This window comes from Vanessa tameamea, chromosome 5, assembly GCF_037043105.1.
Source record: "Vanessa tameamea isolate UH-Manoa-2023 chromosome 5, ilVanTame1 primary haplotype, whole genome shotgun sequence".
NCBI lineage: Eukaryota > Metazoa > Arthropoda > Insecta > Lepidoptera > Nymphalidae > Vanessa > Vanessa tameamea.
This window is the reverse complement of record NC_087313.1, coordinates 12054359-12072283: the sequence shown is the minus strand read 5'-3', so window position 1 is coordinate 12072283 and position 17925 is coordinate 12054359. Positions and strand designations below refer to the sequence as shown.

General features: G+C 30.9%; 3 protein-coding genes across 5 annotated transcripts in view; 1 reads left to right on the top strand and 2 right to left on the bottom strand.

Annotated features, from left to right (window-relative positions):
* Window positions 1–88: 88 nt before the first annotated feature.
* On the bottom strand, window positions 89–8615 carry LOC113392442 (uncharacterized). Of its 2 annotated transcripts, none has more exons than XM_026628878.2 (9): window positions 8518–8615; window positions 7297–7381; window positions 4834–4993; window positions 3865–3992; window positions 3412–3588; window positions 2907–3006; window positions 1922–2248; window positions 729–891; window positions 89–406 (listed from the first exon to the last, which is right to left on the bottom strand). In XM_026628878.2, exons 3-9 carry the CDS (start codon window positions 4934–4936, stop codon window positions 199–201), a joined length of 1206 nt encoding a protein of 401 aa, XP_026484663.2. In that variant the 5' UTR covers window positions 4937–4993; window positions 7297–7381; window positions 8518–8615; the 3' UTR covers window positions 89–198. The 2 variants fall into 2 exon arrangements, with proteins under 2 accessions (XP_026484663.2, XP_026484662.2); XM_026628877.2 differs by having other exon boundaries at window positions 8107–8614.
* A 516-nt stretch (window positions 8616–9131) lies between these two features.
* On the top strand, window positions 9132–10910 carry LOC113392316 (uncharacterized protein C1orf131 homolog). Its single transcript, XM_026628684.2, has 3 exons — window positions 9132–9522; window positions 10015–10205; window positions 10788–10910. Exons 1-3 carry the CDS (start codon window positions 9264–9266, stop codon window positions 10848–10850), a joined length of 513 nt encoding a protein of 170 aa, XP_026484469.1. The 5' UTR covers window positions 9132–9263; the 3' UTR covers window positions 10851–10910.
* A 529-nt stretch (window positions 10911–11439) lies between these two features.
* LOC113392237 (putative uncharacterized protein DDB_G0282133) overlaps window positions 11440–17925 on the bottom strand; it is a 51190-nt gene continuing 44704 nt past the window's right edge. The window contains exons 1-2 of one of the 2 annotated variants that reach the window (XM_026628557.2): window positions 14934–15074; window positions 11440–14802 (exon numbers count right to left, since the gene is read on the bottom strand). In XM_026628557.2, coding sequence (XP_026484342.1) covers window positions 11581–14802; window positions 14934–15059 — 3348 coding nt within the window. In that variant the 5' untranslated portion in view covers window positions 15060–15074 and the 3' untranslated portion in view covers window positions 11440–11580. Of the gene's footprint in view, window positions 14803–14933; window positions 15075–17925 lie in introns of those variants that run through there. The other variant, XM_026628558.2, reaches the window with a different exon arrangement.

Below are 17925 nucleotides of genomic sequence, written 5' to 3'. Positions count from 1 at the left end.
ATTCCATTCCTTATAATTTATTTTGAAATTCATTACACAACCATTATAATATATATTTTACAGACATTAAGAAGATACCAATGACATATATTTTTTTATCATTTATTTTCATAACTTATCCCATAACATTATTGCACACACAGCCTCTTTTTATGATGACAATATAATTGACGATTTTTATCAACGCTATGAACAATATTATGGTGATTCTATCATTGATTGGTCTATGTATGGCAGTAAATGCTCCCTATATAATGGGTGTCTTTCTCCGTAAGCTATCTTTATTATCTTCTCAGCGAGTTTAAACTGATTTAAAGCACCTTCAAGATTCATTTTATACAATAGAATTTTTCCATATTTCATATGCAGTAATCCCAACAATGGATGGTATTTGCCATAGTAAAACCTGAAAAAGGGCAATTCAATTTAAATAGTCGATCAGTGAGTCAGTCTTGTTTAACAAAATTTTAAGTCAGAACTATGATAAGTACACCAACCTATAATAGCAGTTACTATATTCAAAAGTTAAATTGTGGACATGCACAAAGGGACCACTGACATTGAGTTTCCAACATATCCAAAAGTTAGGTTATAGTAAAGTTAATTAAAAAATATGGCACATTGCGATTTTAATTAAATATTATTTTATGTTCAATTATCTATACATTCTTTAAATAAAATCTTTATATTTTCTATTCAAATATTTTAGATTAAATTGCACTTCTTACCTAAAACATGGTATCAGCTTTTCAGCATAAATACAAGCTTGCTCCCACAACTGTACTTGAATGAGTGCATCAAATGCGTTGTCTAAAGTTTGTGAATACAAAACATTCAACGGATGCAATATGCCTTCCTGTTTTTCCAGACAATATTTACAAATTTCAACATCTGTTTAATTGTTAAGGAAATATATTCTATATATATAAGTTTTCAATTGTTTTTCAGAATCGAAATTGGTTCATTATTGATTTGATATATTATGTTAGAAGAAGATAGCATCATTTAACTAACCAACCCCTAAACAAAATTCATAGGTAAAGGCGTTAGAGTATTTGATAAAAAATAATGATTACTAATATATTAATAAGATTATAATAACATAAAATCTTTGGAGTGAATATCTGTTGCATTTCATGCATACAAATTTAATTTTACATTTTTTTTTCTCAGTTCAATCTATATTTCGAACAATGGCAGCTTCATTTAATTGCATCTTGTGAAATAACAATACTTTTTACAATACATTTCTTCTTACAAAAATACATTTTATTTGTAAATCGCCAAAACGTAAATATTAAAATTATTTCTTCCTGAGATTCCAAAGCTGGACTAAAGCTTCTTAAGACAAAGCATTGTAGCTAATTTGTCGTTAGTGTCTAGAAACACGTGTTGCAAAACTACTAAGCTCAGTATGAATTATAAATCCAAATTATTATATGTTAAGTCAATAGTGCTTGCCACAATGAACCCGCAATATTCTGTCAAAAAAAATTTTTAAATATACTTTATTCAAGTAGGCTTTTACAAGCACTTTTGAATCGTCATTTAACAAATTATTTAAAGTAAAACTACCACCGGTTCGGAATGTAGATTCTACCGAGAAGAACCGGCAAGAAACTCAGTAGTTACTCTTTTTCAACATCTAAAAATACATTCATGTTAGTTAAATACAGTTATATATGTATGTTATGTCTCCTGACTGGAAGTCACCAAGCATTAACTCCACGCTTTTTTATCATCAATATAATCTTGTATCGAATAATATGCCTTCTTTACCAATGTATTTTTTACATTTTTTTTGTAAAAAATACATTGGATTTGTGTTCTACCTTATCTTTAGCAGCAGGAAAAACTGATATTAATCATTATTACAACTTTCGATATAATAAAAGGATATATGTTGAAACAAAAAGGATACACGCTACAGAAGTTTCCTTCATATTCCGTAAATGCAATTCACTAGATTCCATTGTCTCTACAAACAACTCGACTTGTTTGTCTGTGAAATTTTTTCCACATTCCTCACAGCTGACACCAGTTTTTTCTATTCCATTTGTATGATCAAAGTCTTTTGTACCATTTGTGTGCCTTTCTTCAGAGTCTCCATTTTGTGATGATATTGGTTCACGTTTGCGTTCAGGTTTCTTAACGAGCACACAGTTCTCTTTCCATGTTATGTTAACTGGATTGTCACATTCAGAATTCAGACATTTAGCAGCGTGGACGTATTTCAGGTGATTTTCATCTGAAATGTTTGATCTTATATTGTATTTAAGGAAATGTGCAAAACCATGCATGTATAGCAAGTGCATTGGAAATTTAAGTATAATTAATTCAATTATCAATGTTGGTATTGAAAGAAAAAAAGAAACGTTTTAAGACTCACTTTATATCAGGAATTAGTTGTGATCGATTTTTTTACATATATATATGCGTGTTGAATATAAATATATTTTAGCACAGAGGCTCCGAATGGGATGTAAAAAGGTACAACTGTTTAATTATTAATTATAAGCTGTACATATTTAATAAGTATTTTCATATGACATCAAAAAAATAATAACGATGTATTCATAACAATAATTGTTTTTAAATATATTTAGTTAAAGTTATGAAAACGAATTTCGACTAAATAATAAGCAAGATAAAAACAAGTGACAACTGCGCGATTCCAGCAAAAAATTGCGGGAATCGATTTGTCACTGTCCGCCATTTTACAATTCTATGACGTCAGAAAATACTAAGATTAATTAGACATTTTAGGCAAATTTTATCATATTTCAGAAGAAAAAAGATCAACATTGATAATTGTTAAGAAAAATATGATTTGAAGCAGAGAAAAAAACAGCCATAAATAGTTCTGGCTTAAAGAAGAAATTAGTATGCACAACTAAAGCATTTACCCATGCACCTGTCACAGAAGCACAGGAAGTAGTAGTTCTCTAACAACTCCATTTGTCTTTCATATGGCGTCTTCATTAAGTCTATGTATGAAATCCTTATCTGAAAAGAAAAGGATTCTAAACAATGTTCTGTTGATTATTATTATGATTTATTTTGTAAGATCAAAATCAAAAATAACCACAGAAATTGAATGTTAAAAAATAGGAGGAGCAGTGTGGTGGAATAAGCTCCAATCCTCCTTAAAGGGAGAAGCCCAGCAGTGGGACATCTATAGGCTGTGACTGTACACTTTTGGTGTATTCTTGTCCCCATTAATCTGCCTTAAAAGTAAAAAAAAATATTGTAGGATTTTTAATTATTTTTACTTTCTCTTAATTTCAGATATTACATCGATTGCTTAGATTTTAATCCACCAAACGCCACACAGCATGGCTGATCAAGCTCTTAAGTCTTCTGCTTAACAGATAATATATTTACTCGAGATATTAACAGGGTGTAACTAACCTGTTTCCAGTCTAAGCAAGGCATGTCTTTTATTGCTCTAATATTAATAGTTTTTCCATCGAATGTTGCCACAGCATTTGGATTACAACTATGATCGATGATTGATGACGCGAGGTAAATGCCAGTCCCTATTGAGTTCATATCCATATCCAATATGGTAAAACTGTTTATCACCATCTGCAAATATAAATAATATTACGCAGGGCGACAAATATTGGCTCAAACAATAACATCGGCTGAATTGTTTAGGGCTGAAACTGCATTAACAAAATCCATGAAAAAAAAGAAAAAAATCTATGCGACCTTGGTGCCACCGTTACAGAGCTCTTTTAAAATGCTCTAAGCTCAAAGAATCAACTTCACATTCACAAACTCCCCATATTTATTTAACATATACAAACAAATCAGAATGTATTGTGTTAAGTATATTTTGACGAAAATAATAAACATTACCCTTCCATACAATCCCATCAGATCCACGGTGTTCGGTAACGATATATCTTTAAGGAATTCGAACAACACCACACATAAAGACGTGAAATGGTCCATACGTTTTTTATCAGCTTTTAAGTCGGTGTAATCTGTAATTAAGATTTATCATGGTTTTTTTTTTAAAGAAATGTAGGCAAATATGTAGGATAGGCAAAGTGGTCACCACTGGCCACAGACATTAACGTCGAAAGACACATAAATCAATCCTTACATCACTTGCATTGAGAACAGAATTGTTATGTCCCTTTAAAAGTCTCCTGATTTCATTTAATTAAAACCAATTAACGCCTATTTACTAGATTATAAGATTATATAGATGATAAAAAAGCGTGGAGTTAATGCTTGTTGACTTCCAGTCAGGAGACATAACATACATATATAACTGTATTTAACTAACATGACTGTATTTTTAGATGTTGAAAAAGAGTAACTACTGAGTTTCTTGCCGGTTCTCTTTACTTACCAGTTTTACTTACCAGTTATTGTACTACCAATTACTTTAACGTTCAGTATAATTAAAATAACTAGGGACATAATCTTAGACCCCGTGATTAGCGGAGCATTGATAATGTAAGAAGTGGTTTTACTAACAGTGTCCATAGACGTGGTCACCTTGACCACTATTTTCAAATACAAATAGATGATGTTCGTATCAAATGATTTTCAGAAATACGTATGACGTCAACTCACTATACGTACGGTTAGCAACACAATACTACCAAAAGTTAATAGTTTATGCATTGTTAATTTTAAGTTGTATATTTTTTTTATTTCGAATTAAATTATTGCTCAACTGTCGTGCTCGTGAAATCCTGATGACAATAAGCTAGTCTACGGTTTTTATTATTGTTATAATATAAATTAGTTGAAACACAATTTTGATATAACATGGTTGCAACATAACAATATTTTTAATTTATTATAACTTACGTGACATGAGGTCCTTCCACATCCTGAACGAGGTGGGAGAGTAAAATGCCTTGTAGGTGCTGCCATCGCTACGCTTCATACGGTTTATGATTTTCGCGAGCATTCGAGCAGCATCGGGTATAATCTTCGGTGATACCCGCTTCAAATTGGCACATTCCCACTAAAATTCAACCATGAAAATATAAATATCAAAATATACAACATTCAAGTAAGATCTTACAAACATATTTTGAATCGTCATTTTAGAAGGTTAATTTTAATATAAAGCAGTAGCTTTGCTCTGAAAATTGATGCTATCGAGAAGAACCGGCAAGAACTTCAATATTTAATTTTTTTCAATCAAAAAGGAAAAATAACATGTATCAACCAATAATAAATTCTACCAAGCTCTTCTACCATCTATACAATCCCGTACAATATAATATGCCTTTTTTTTAACATAAGTTTTAATTTTGCTATAGGCAAATGTAGAATGTTCTGTCGAGTTTTACTATAGAATCTATTGCCCCAGAAATTGTGGTGTAAAAAGTTTATCATCATAATTTATTTACATTTAGTTCTGAAATAAGAATATACGAATCATAATTAATAATTGATATTACAAAAAACATTATCGCGAGTAATAGTGAAAACATAGATTCTGTAAATAATTAATGTGTCCACACTTTACAAGTGACAACAACCCAGGATTGTCGTTTGAGTTCGTCGGAGGGGTTGAACCCCGCAGACGCCTGTTTTAGCAAAGTAATCCCTTAAAAACGCGTTCAACATTTGATTTTGCTTTAGATAGTGATTGCTAAAAGGATTAATAATTATCAAGTTGATTTAAATATTTATCACGGAAATCGAACGCTTTTGGGGGAAGGCTTGAGCCCCATAGCAACCCAGTCTGTTTCTCTATCATAAGAATTGTATTTAGATTGAAATAAATGGCAAAGAGCCACGCAATCTACATCTGTTTGTTTTCAATTGAATTTACGATTGCATGTTGCTATTTCTCATATTGAATAATGAATATAGCCTTTACAGACTACTAAAACATATCTTTGGCGTTTTGTGTTTGTTTTGATTGTACTTTGAATTAAATAAATTCTAAATCCTGTTTTAAACTATTGGATTATTTTTTCCAATAACTAAATCAATAATTTTAGTCTTGTAAACAATGTAACACATTTATACTTCTCCGAAATAGTGTTACTATGCTGATTTTTCTTCTCGAGTATTATCTGGAAGAGACTAATAATTTTAAATCTCGAAATACGGGCTTAATTTATTGCGACGGTGTTCAAGTGTGTAGTTTTACTTTTTTTTTTTATAAAGGTGGATCTTTATAATTAAGTAAAAATATTAAGTAAAGTTGAAGAGTTTGAATGAGTTTTAAATAAACTCATGATTGATGACTAGGAACTACCGCATTGATACTAAAATATTTTTACTTTAGACGTCTCGTTTATCGAAATTATTATTGAACTTTGAGGATCCTACGGAGCGGAGCAATAAATAACAAACTTCGACTGTTAAGACAAACTGTATAAAACAGTTATTGCTTTCAAATTCAAACACCATAAAGTCGGTTCTATAGACTATTGTGGACGTCTAAAATTTTAGTTTGCTAGAACAGTTTGGCATTATTTTTGATACTCTACTTATTTAATACTCGACATGTAACATTACTTACACCCCCTTACCCTTTGACGACAATTACAGATAAGTTAATTCAGTTTGAACTTTTTTTTTGAGATCAGCGATTCAATTAAATTCACAGAATATTCTAGGCGCAATCATATGTAATATGTTATATTTTTTATGTCATATATGTTAGGCCGCAAGTGGCCATCACAGCCCATCGACATTGTTACTGTACGAAATATTCCTCCTCATATCATATGCCACCAACCTTTGAAAGATGTTATGTCGAATAACTGATGAGTTAGTGGTGCCTACCTAGATAGGCTTGCAACATAACTGAGCCCTTCGAACAAGTAAGTATGTGGTCATAAATAGTAGGTACAGTATTTGTATTTGTTATTTTACATTATAGATTATTTTTATATTTTAGCATAATTATTCTTTCACATTCATTTGCAGTCCTCGCCTGAACTTCCTATTTTCTATTAGTATACTTATGATCATGACTAGAAAACAATTCAAGCTGATGTTTTAAAATTAGAAACAAACTATATTGAAATTATTTTTATAAATGGGTTTTTCATGTAGATCAATTTTATACGACATATGTAGAAAAAAAACAGTCAAGCAAAGTGTTACTTTTGCACAATATTTTAACTATAGCAGATATATGAATGCTTTCTACAAGTTGTTAAAGTTGACACATTGACAATGTAATGTTAGAGTTAACTCAAAATTGGATGAAATATAACTAAAATAAATATTTTAAATTAATTTCTATCTAGCCTAGCTTAGTTTTGTAAGTTATTTATAACATAAAATTCAATATCATACCTTATGATCATTCCAAGCATCTTTCTGACAAACCCGTCCACAGTAATGCACAAATTGACATCCTGAACACTTAAGCACCTTTACCCTGGAAAATATAAAATAACACTGAAGTAGTCTAAATATAGTCATAAATATTTTTTACTTAAATGTTGTCAGCCTAAATTACTTAGCGATATTTAAAAAAAATTATATAATCATAAATAACAATGACCTTTATGGTCATTGTTATTTAATTGGCCTCTAACTTAAACTGGCCTCTAACATACTTTACAATATATGTAATGTTTCATCAATGTAATATTTCAATAAATTCCAAGAACTATAAAATAAATATGAAATTATTAAATCTATGGTGTACTATACAAATTATTGGTTTAGTTATTTTGATATGATAGACATATAATTTACAATATATAATAAATTTGTTTTCCACACAACCCAGAAAATATATTTTATACAAAGTGACCAAAAAAAACTAAACCATAATCAAATTTGTTTCATTACATAATATTAATATATTAATTCCTTGCCTTTTTATATTTTTAATATTTTAGATGAATTAGAATAGAATTGAAAAAATGCAGAATTCTCAATTTATTATATTATTGATAAGGCAGTGAGGATAAGGCATTATATGACTTTTTCTTTTTTTGGAGATAAATAACACTATTATAGATATAGAAATAGTAGAAATATAAAAATAAAGTAAAAATTTTCTTGATAAATGCATTTAAAAATGTACTTCCAATTTCAAAATTAATAATTAAGTTGGAATTGAATTTCAATTGCTATGTACATAAAAAAACATACCTCTGTAGACAATTATCACATCTAATTCCGTTTTCCTTCGAAGATAAAACAAATGCAAAGGGCTGTTCTGTTATTATCAGATCGCCAGCTTTAATCGTCGTGTAAGTTTGTTTGAACTTATTCTTCATGTTTTTATTTTATTCTTTTATCGAACTATAATACTATTTCTCTTACAACTAAATAAGACACTGAGATCCTCTCCTATTACCTAATAACTAGTAAATGTAGAATAATTCGCGAGGAATGTAAATACGCAAGCAGACAACTATTACGTAGGAAAGCTTAAAATATTGGCTTCTCTACCTGCAGCTCTAAATATAAGCATTCAATATCGGTTACATTATTTTTAGTAAAGAGGCGGGCACATCCGTAACAACAAATATCACAGTGAAAAATAAACAAAAAGCATACTAATTTTAGCTCTCAGGTGTGCCAAATCCATTTTTATTTTGATTTACAAGTCGGAACTGAATGCACTGTCTGGACATTCAGATGTCAAAATCTGAAATTATATTATCTATGACTATGTGATATGTCATTTTTCTTGATCTGAAAAGTGGTGTATTAAGCACTTAATTTTATTATGTATATTTTTTTCAAATAACCAATCTGCGTTGGACCTTCGGGAAATATATATCAAAGACACGAGTAAATGGGAGACCAAATTGATGGCACCTGGGTAAGTAGAAGTAATTGGTAAAATATGACAAAACTTTACTACCATTGTTATAACGTTTAATTGATTTACATAAAGGTTGTATTTTATATTTAGGTCAATACATTATAAGCATACAAATAGATAATGCTAAGTAGTTGAAATAATTCGGCAAATTTTTAATATGAAGCTTTCGAAATTAACAAAAAATATCACTGTTTAAATTTAAATGGTTAACTTATTCTTATGAATATAAACGTATTTTATATATAAATTATATTATGTATTACACAAGGCTATTCTGTTTATTAAAAAGTAGCGATGTTCATGTTCCCATTACTACAAAATTAGACCACTGACAAAACAACTGACACTGACAAATTACAATGTGTTTACTTCTATTTCTATTCATGAACACGTGTTTGTTATGTTATTTATATTAATGTAAAAATCTTATTTATAGTGTATATAAATATAAGTGATATAATATTAAAATAAAAATATGTCGTTAGTACTAACTAAGGCAGCTCTTGCTTTAAAAAATGCCGAAAGTAATTTGCAAGTTGTTAAATTCGAAGCACACAAACCTAAAAAGAAAAAAATAGTTGAAAGCGAAAATGATCAAGAAGATAAGGCAACAGGGCCTGCAAAACAGAATTTAGAATTGAAAAAAATACGCCACGAAATAGTCAAATTTGGAATGTCCGGTTTTGATCCTACAAAAAAAGAAGAAGCTAAAATAGCTTTAGCTGTTAGCTTAGGTTAGTTTTAGTTAAATGAACATTTTAAATGTACATACCGAAATGCCCCTATGGTTAGAATACATGAATCTTAACCGTCGATTGCGTTTCAAACTGGGCCAGCACCACTGAATTTTTATATGTTTGTAATATATTTATTGCTCGGCGATAAAGGAGAACATGGTGAGGAAACATCTGTAAGATGAAAACCTGTCCCACTAATTTGCTTTGGAGTAGGGAGGTGTTATTTTCCCCAAAACCTCGTATAGTAAATAGCAAAGAAGGCATTCCCAACAGTAGGACATACATTACATTACATTATTAATTTTAAAATTGATTTTCAATATATTTTATTAACTTACTTTAATAAATGCATATGACAAACTATAATGTTTGAGTAATAATTTATATGTAGCAATATTCATAAAGTAGTAATATTCCTTTTAATAAAAATCATTTGTCATTCCTTTATATTTCAGTTCATATGTTTCTTTATGTCATTTTAATTTTCAGGAGCGAAACCACCTAAGCGAGAGTATATTAATTATAAAGAGCTTATGAATAAACGAAAGCAAGAGAAACAAAAATTGAATGACGAAAAACAAATGATGATCGCAAAGAGCAACCTTAGCACAGGAATTAAGAAGAAGAAAAAAAAGGGTGTAAATAATGATGTCGGACATTTCTTAAGCAATTATGGAAAGGTACAATATTAGCCCTTTTTATATTACTAACACTTAATTAACTTTATTTGCAGAAGAAAAAACATGTTTGTGTGTTTTCATTGAATATATTTGTCATATCTCCATAAAGTGTAATAACATAATTAGTTAATAGTTCCGTTATTTATCTCGATGTTCTATAAGTAATGATTCAACCGTTTGTTAATAATCCCAATGTAAAGTCACTATATTGGTAAAAGCTTTCTTATACCTCTTTCTTTAGCACCTCTATAAAATAAAGATCTTCTTTAACTTTTGAAGACTGTCTTAAAGTTCAAGCCGTGCATTAAGTAAATATGTCAAGTCATTGCTTTATATATATATATATATATAGATTAACTTTAATATTATCTAAAACTAAACAAAAACATAAAATATATCTCATGTATAATATTTTTAAAGAATAATTTCAAATTACTAATCTGACTTGTACTGTACTAATCTGAATTGTTTCTACGAAGCCTATGGGAATTATTAATGGATTGCAATTTTTTCCCTTTTTAAAAACTTTTTCAAAATATTTTAAATTCATAAATATAAATAATAACTTAAATAACATTGCAGGTACAGAAGAAAGACTTGAAAAAGAACAACAGCAAAGGATCAGGAAAGAAGAAAAAGAAATAGCATTGTATTTATTAATAATAAAAACTGTAAATATTAATAAAGTGAAAATCTCTTAATCTATTGTTTTCCAGACTTTAAATCCTTCTTAATATTCATGAACTTTTTTTATCTCGCAAGTCAAAAAAGCTATGAAATTATATTACTGGAAAGAGATAAGTCATTTTTCATTAAGGATCTATATTTCAAAATATATCTTAATATAAAATAATTAAGGTAAATATTGAGGTTATTCTTCAAATGGGGGTAAATTTAAAAACCAAATATTAATGACTAACAATAATAAAGGTGTTACATAGTCACTTTAATACTTGTTAAGAATTCTTATATTATATAACACATCTCATTTCATATAAACAATATTAAGTTTTCAAGGTGCAATGTTTAGAAAACATTGTTTTTTGTTTTTATAAACAAAATAAATATTCTAGTGTTATTAATTTTTTTTGGTGGTTTTATGTATCTCCATATTAACTTTTTAAAATCAAGTATTTATAAAAGCGAGAATATTAACTCATTTTCTTGATAAAACTAAAATATAAATTGTATGGGTAAAATTAAACAAGCAAATATTTAATCATATTATGTATTTCTAAGTAAAATTATAATATTTACAGCTCACATTTTAACATAAATATAAAATTATTATGCAGGCAAGTTCATTTTTTTACAATAAATAAAATTAAAAAAAATATAAAATTATAACAGTATAATATTATAAAATAGTATTATGTTAGACATAAGGTTCAAAGTATTTAATAGCAGTCGTCATAGGTTTTTCGTTGATTTTGTTCGTTGCAATGGGATTTTTGACTCTCATCTTTATATCCTTAGGTTTTAACACACTCTTGTGATTGGCACTCGGAGGCCTTAAACCAAGATAATTCTTACTAGGAGTAAATATTGATTTCGAGCTAAGACCTGATGTCTCTAAGAAGAAATCAAAAGATCCTTTATTTTTATTATAATTAAGATCAGCATTGTTATTTAAAATCATTCTCGGTTCACATTTAACCGTATTGTACGAACCACTATTGCTCCCGGATGAGTTGCTCGATTCAATATCGGAATTCCTTACGGATTCTGTCTCGACATTTTCTATGTTGGATAAAAGATCAGGTTTGTTTGAAAGCTTAGCGTTTTTTGACAAGCCCTTATTCACATTTTCATTGCAGTCACGAAATGGCTCGATTTTCTCATTGTCATTTACGTTGCTGACATTATTATGCTGATTATTAGTTTCAGGTACAATGGTAAGGTTTTCGGTCACTACGTCAGTCACGGAACCGTCGCTGCTTCCAGAGCTAATGCGATATTCCTCTGCGACTATACTGCCGAGTTCATCATCTATTTTAAACTCTTCAAAATCTTGTGACAAATCGAATTTGTCTATCTCGTCAAAATAATCAGCTTTACGTGGTTCAGCGTTATTTTTTCCCGGAACTTGATTAAATTGATTATCCAATTCCGTCAAGTTAATCTGTTTGCCACCTGTTTTGGCACCTTTGTTGATTTCCGAAAGAATTGAAGATACTGTATTGCCCATTTGAATGGAACCACGTGGGTCCAGTTTTGGCTGCATAGCATGTATATTAAAATTAGCTAAGTAACTCTTAGTTGTTTGGTTTAAAGACCGATTATCTTCATTCGACTTATCGTCTTCATCTGGAATAATGATTTCAGTGACATGCGGAAGTTTTGGTATATCTTTGTCACTTATCCTATTTTGTATTCTAGGCAAGGATATCACTTTTGCGACGCTATCTTTTTGAGCCGTTGTATGGATTGGGTACTGCTCATTATGAATTTCAACTGTGGGCTGCGTGAGTAGCAACTCTCTTTTACCATTGCTGACTACTGGAACATTTATCTCTGAAATGGAACAGTAGTCCGGTTCCACATTTTTTGCTGTAGCCACTTGCCCCACGTTTCTCGTCTTAACATCTGCAACCCGTTGATTAGCCGCAACGGCTTCAGAGTCTAAAAGCTCCATCGCTGGTCTGACGGAATTTTCAGCTTTCCATTTAGCTGACAAGTTCTTTGGCTTAGGCGGCAGTGCAGGTGGAGTTCGTGGCACTTTTCTTTTGTTAAATATTTTCATAGAACCTAGATTGTTATCCATCTTCGTGTCCATTGTATTCATAAGATTGCGACTTTCAATATTTGCAGCAATATTTTTTACAATTGAACCTTTTATTTTGGGAACGGATGATTTTTCAGAGTTTATCGCTACACGCGGCAGTGGTACAGTTTTTGGCTCAGTATTCTTAGTTATAATGGGTTCATACTCATTACTATAAATGCTCTGTATCTCGTATTGAAAGCCTTGAGCAGTGTTTGGAACTTCATAACTGTGTTCTGAAGCTGTTTCTAAACTAAATTTGACGATTTTGTTTGCTCTTTTGTCTGCTCTTGGTAAAGTATGATTAGTGCCTGGATTAACTCTAATTTTATCTTCATATGAAATGCTATTCAGTGTAGAAAATTGAACACGTTTTGTTGCAGCTTTCGGACTTGGACTCGGCGCTTCACTTGATTTGGAGTTGTCATTACTACTGTCATCTAAAGAGTTTTGAAGTAAAATTTGATTTACACATTCCAAAACAGGGTTATTTTTATAAATTTCATTCGGTGGAGTGTCATCGGCATCACTAGTACTTGCATACCAATTTTCACTTACTTCTGTTGTAGCTGTCTCTTTATTATCATTGGGGGTATTACTTCTCACATCGAAACTGGAATTGTACGTATCATTATTTTTCATGATATTATTACAAAGAACTTCGTTTTTAGCAGATACGACCTCTGCATTTAGAATTCCACTGTTTAAACCGGACATTATAAGATTATCGGTGGATTTTGATTTTGTGTTTTGGAGTGGAACTCTTTGGTTAAGACAATCGATTTCTTGTTCAGGGTCACTGACATTGCAATACCAAGGTTTTTCATCTCCATCATCGCTTAAAACTTTATTTAAGAAAATTTGTCTGTTGGCTTTTATTTCATCAGACGCTTGCCTTTTTATCCCATGTAGTCTCTCCATTTTAGTCGAATATGTTTTATCAGAGTCACTCTGAGTATTCTCGCTATCTTTTTTAGCTGCCTCACCAATGAGCTGATCTATTTTCAATGATGCTTTTCTTATATCACTTGCTATTTGGCTAGCTGTAAGATCAGTGTCTTCATGATTTACATGATAATTCATACTAATAGAATCTTCAGCGCTACTGCTATTAACTTGATTATTGTATACTTTTTTTTGCCCATTGTCATTGTTCTTTCCGTTATTCTTTCTCCCGGAATACTTTCTAGATCTTCTGAAGACGTCTCGCCTGACAAAGGCTTGCTTATTTTTGATAAATGTACCTTTGCTACAGACACTTGCAGTGTTGCCTTCCTCGCTTGAACTAGAGTTTCCGTAAACAATATCGTTCTTGGGCAGTTGGAAACTTTTACTTAACCTAGTATTTTTTTGGAAAGCCGGTGGTGATTTTCTTTCACGGTAGCTGCAGCTTCGAACAAAATTATTTTGAAATCTGGAGTCGGTACTTTCTAAACTCTGAAATTCTGGGTCAGTCTCTATATTTGTTTGTTCACTCGTAAATCCAAGAATTTGTTGACAATTACTACAGTATGACTTTCGGGCCTTTAATTTAACAATTTCTTCTTGTTGCGATTTAATGATTTTTTCTTTTTGTAAGAGCGACACTTTGATTTGTTTTTGCTCCCTGCTCAAACGGGACTCAAGTAAAACTAAGGAACGTAGTACTATTGCAAGTTGATCTTGTCTTAGACGTCTTTCTTGAGCAGCTTCTTTGTCCCGAGCGGCGAGAGTTTGACTAGCTTCGACGAGCTGATGCCTTTGCTTCAAGACGGATTCCGACTGTTGTTGTAACGCGCTTCTCACGGCGTCCAACTCCCGTCTCAGCTCCATCGCTTCTGAACTGCTATCCATCTGAAAATAAAAGAATATTCAATAAATAACCGTTTTAATTATTCAAACTTCAGATACACTATAAAGCTTTTAATGTCATTTGGATAACGATCGACATTTAAGCCTAGAAGACATTTCAACAGAGGGCTTACAACAGTTAATCGAAATGTCAAGACCGAGATTCGCACGTTTTCATCAAAATAACGATGAAAGTGTACACACTCGGTGTACTGGAAGTAGTATGTAATTGTGATATTGTTTTGAATATGCAACGACATAAGAGATCTGCTTATGTGGATGTCTCGTACAAAGTCCGTAACGAATTCGATAAGGAGGTCAACGGTATCAGGAAACTGTTATCGAAAGCGGAATAAGCACTTATTTCACAAATCTACGTCTGAGATTGATAAGCTGTATAAATTAAATCTAATTAATTTTGCTCAGATAGATATCAAAACTAAACAAATTTTCAACGTTAACGTTCTAATTATACAATGTATTCAATTCGGAAACATTATTAACGAATTGGAACAACTTTTACTTCACCTCCTTTTTTAAATCATTTTACGACTAATGAAGTCTTACCGGACACCTTAAAATAAAAATATAATCACGTGAAAGTGAGAAACGTGACGTTTAACGTTGTTCGTCTCGGAAAAAATACAACTCAATCTTTTAAATATAAATCATTTTAATTATCTTACGTGACAACTGAATTTGATGGTCAGATTTGAGACCCAAGTCCTGAATGCACTCGCGTTGAACATTCTGAGTGAATTGATTAGATATTTATTACTTTTATGTTTTATAGCGATAATTAGTATAATAAATCGTTGCATAATTAATACAAATCGATGTGCGTATGAAGGTTTAGTGATAAATAGATATGTTTTATCATATTTTAAAAGGCAGACGAGCAAATGGGTTTCCGAAGGTGTCTGGTACTGAAAACCACAATCATACAAATAAGTACAAACCACATCTTTATACATGGGATCTTATATATGTTTTCCATTTCTTCTTTTTTTTAATGGAACATTAGAGTGCAGAGTCTGATATCTTTGTTATAGGAATAGGTAGGCGGACAAGCAAATGAGCCATTTGATGTTCAGTGGACCCTCTGCGCTGTAATAAATATTAACCATTCCTTACATGGCCAATACGTCACCGACGTTGGGAACTAAAGTGTTACGTCCCTTGTGCCTATAGTTACACTGGCTCATTCACCCTTCCAACCGGAACACAACTATACTAAGTACTGCTGTAAGTATTGCTGTTTGGCTTAAGAATATCTGATTGGTAGGTGAAACCTACCCAAACGGACTTGCATAAAGCCAACTTACCACCAAGTTAAGTCCGTGAATGAATAATTGATGAGGTGCTATCCTCTCAGAAGATAACAAGGGACCCTTGTGCCTAAAGTTACACTGGCTCACTCACTTTTAAAACCGACACAACAAAACTAAATTATGCTTTTTGATTGTGATTACTGGATAGTGCACAGTATATGCCAATCCACACAGACATACTTCTAAGTAATATATATAAGAGCACTATGTGTAAATTAAATAACTGAAACTTTAAAAATAATGTCTATCTTTCGATGCGTCACGCAGAAAACTGAATTTTAATGTGACATGTTATGAAAGCTTGACCTTACTAATAATCTTAGTATATAAACACAACGCTTCGTCTTCCTCTCTCGTATGTCTAATTGCGGATGTTAGAAAGAGATAAATCGTTTTATAACTATCCATCGCTCAATGTATTTAGGCTTTTAGTTAAAATATAATATATTTTTTACGTCGCAGTGAAATGAATGAATGTGAGTCCAATGAACTGTCCCAATATAATATTAAATGTCATCCGAAGGAAATCGTTAATATGGAATTACATGGCGTTAATAATAAAATCAACCGTTACGTCGTCGGTGCGCAAATTATATAAGAAAAAATATTCATTATGTAAAATGATGTTTAATATCTATAAAATACAACCACAGTTAAAACTTAGCACTATCAAAATATTTATCTACTTTTTTAAATACTACATTAATAATATTATTAAATTAATTTATATAGAGTACGTATATCTATACATATAATAAAATTGGAGTGTCTGTTTGTAATATTAAAATAACTGCGTTTTACTAAATGCATATGTATGTATACACGGTACATATACCTAAATAACATTTATTACAATTTTTGTCTGTCTGTCTGTCTGTCTGTCTGTTTGTTCCGGCTAATCTCTGGAACGGCTGGACCGATTTTGACAAGACTTTCACTGACAGATAGCTGATGTAATAAGGAGTAACTTAGGCTACTTTTATTTTAGAATTATATAAAAATAAAATCACGCTACAATATCCAAATAACTTCAATTCAAGCAACGCGCACGAAGTCGCGGGCACAGCTAGTTAAATAATATAATCTTCTTCTTTTTGTGGTACTTAAATAATCATATAATGGCCTTGTGCTACTCCCTGCCCATTATCCAGTCGTCTTCAAATATAATGAATATGATAGCAAAGCCAATTGCAATAGTATTCGTTTTTGTACCATTGCCCTTTGAACTATTGCTATTTCTCTGTAATATGATTTTTTGCATTCGTATATTGTAATGTTATGATACGTATGTTTTGTTTACGTACTCAGCAGTTAAGTCTCGTAGTACAGTTTATAAACAAATATTACATAAATTATAATAATAACAAAAACAATGCTTTGCTTTGGACTTTGTACTCGAGTAATATAATAAACAATGTGTACGCGTTCGAAATTCAATATTCGTTTGAAATTATGTACGGTTCAATTGTTTTTTTAAACAATTTATAATTGACTACGATCTTATTTTGAGGGAATATAAGATAATTTTGACAGCAAAGAGTTTTGTTATTGAATATGATAAAAATAGTTCCAATTAAACACGTTACATGATTAAGACACTAAAAGATTTTATGTGAACGGTACGATTAGGTATATAGGAAACCTACACATCTCAAATATCTCAGAAATAGATATATATTTCGATGTGAGATGATTAACGTAGACGCTCGGTTGACCTAAAGTTAAATTACTTGTACATATAAAAAACGGTATAATTGTTTGACTTTTCTTTGTTCGTATGTTAACACCCGCCCAC

Excerpts from the sequence above, each read along its gene's own strand:
- LOC113392442 (XM_026628877.2), bottom strand. The coding sequence starts at position 8,234 with ATGAAGAATAAGTTCAAACAAACTTACACGACGATTAAAGCTGGCGAT. Across the intron at positions 7,382-8,106 it reads TGTGATAATTGTCTACAGAG|GGTAAAGGTGCTTAAGTGTT; the intron begins GTATGTTTTTTT and ends TATATTTTCCAG. Across the intron at positions 2,249-2,906 it reads CTTCTGTGACAGGTGCATGG|ATGAAAATCACCTGAAATAC; the intron begins GTAAATGCTTTA and ends CAAACATTTCAG.
- LOC113392316 (XM_026628684.2), top strand. The coding sequence starts at position 9,264 with ATGTCGTTAGTACTAACTAAGGCAGCTCTTGCTTTAAAAAATGCCGAA. Across the intron at positions 9,523-10,014 it reads AGCTTTAGCTGTTAGCTTAG|GAGCGAAACCACCTAAGCGA; the intron begins GTTAGTTTTAGT and ends TTTAATTTTCAG. Across the intron at positions 10,206-10,787 it reads TCTTAAGCAATTATGGAAAG|GTACAGAAGAAAGACTTGAA; the intron begins GTACAATATTAG and ends ATAACATTGCAG.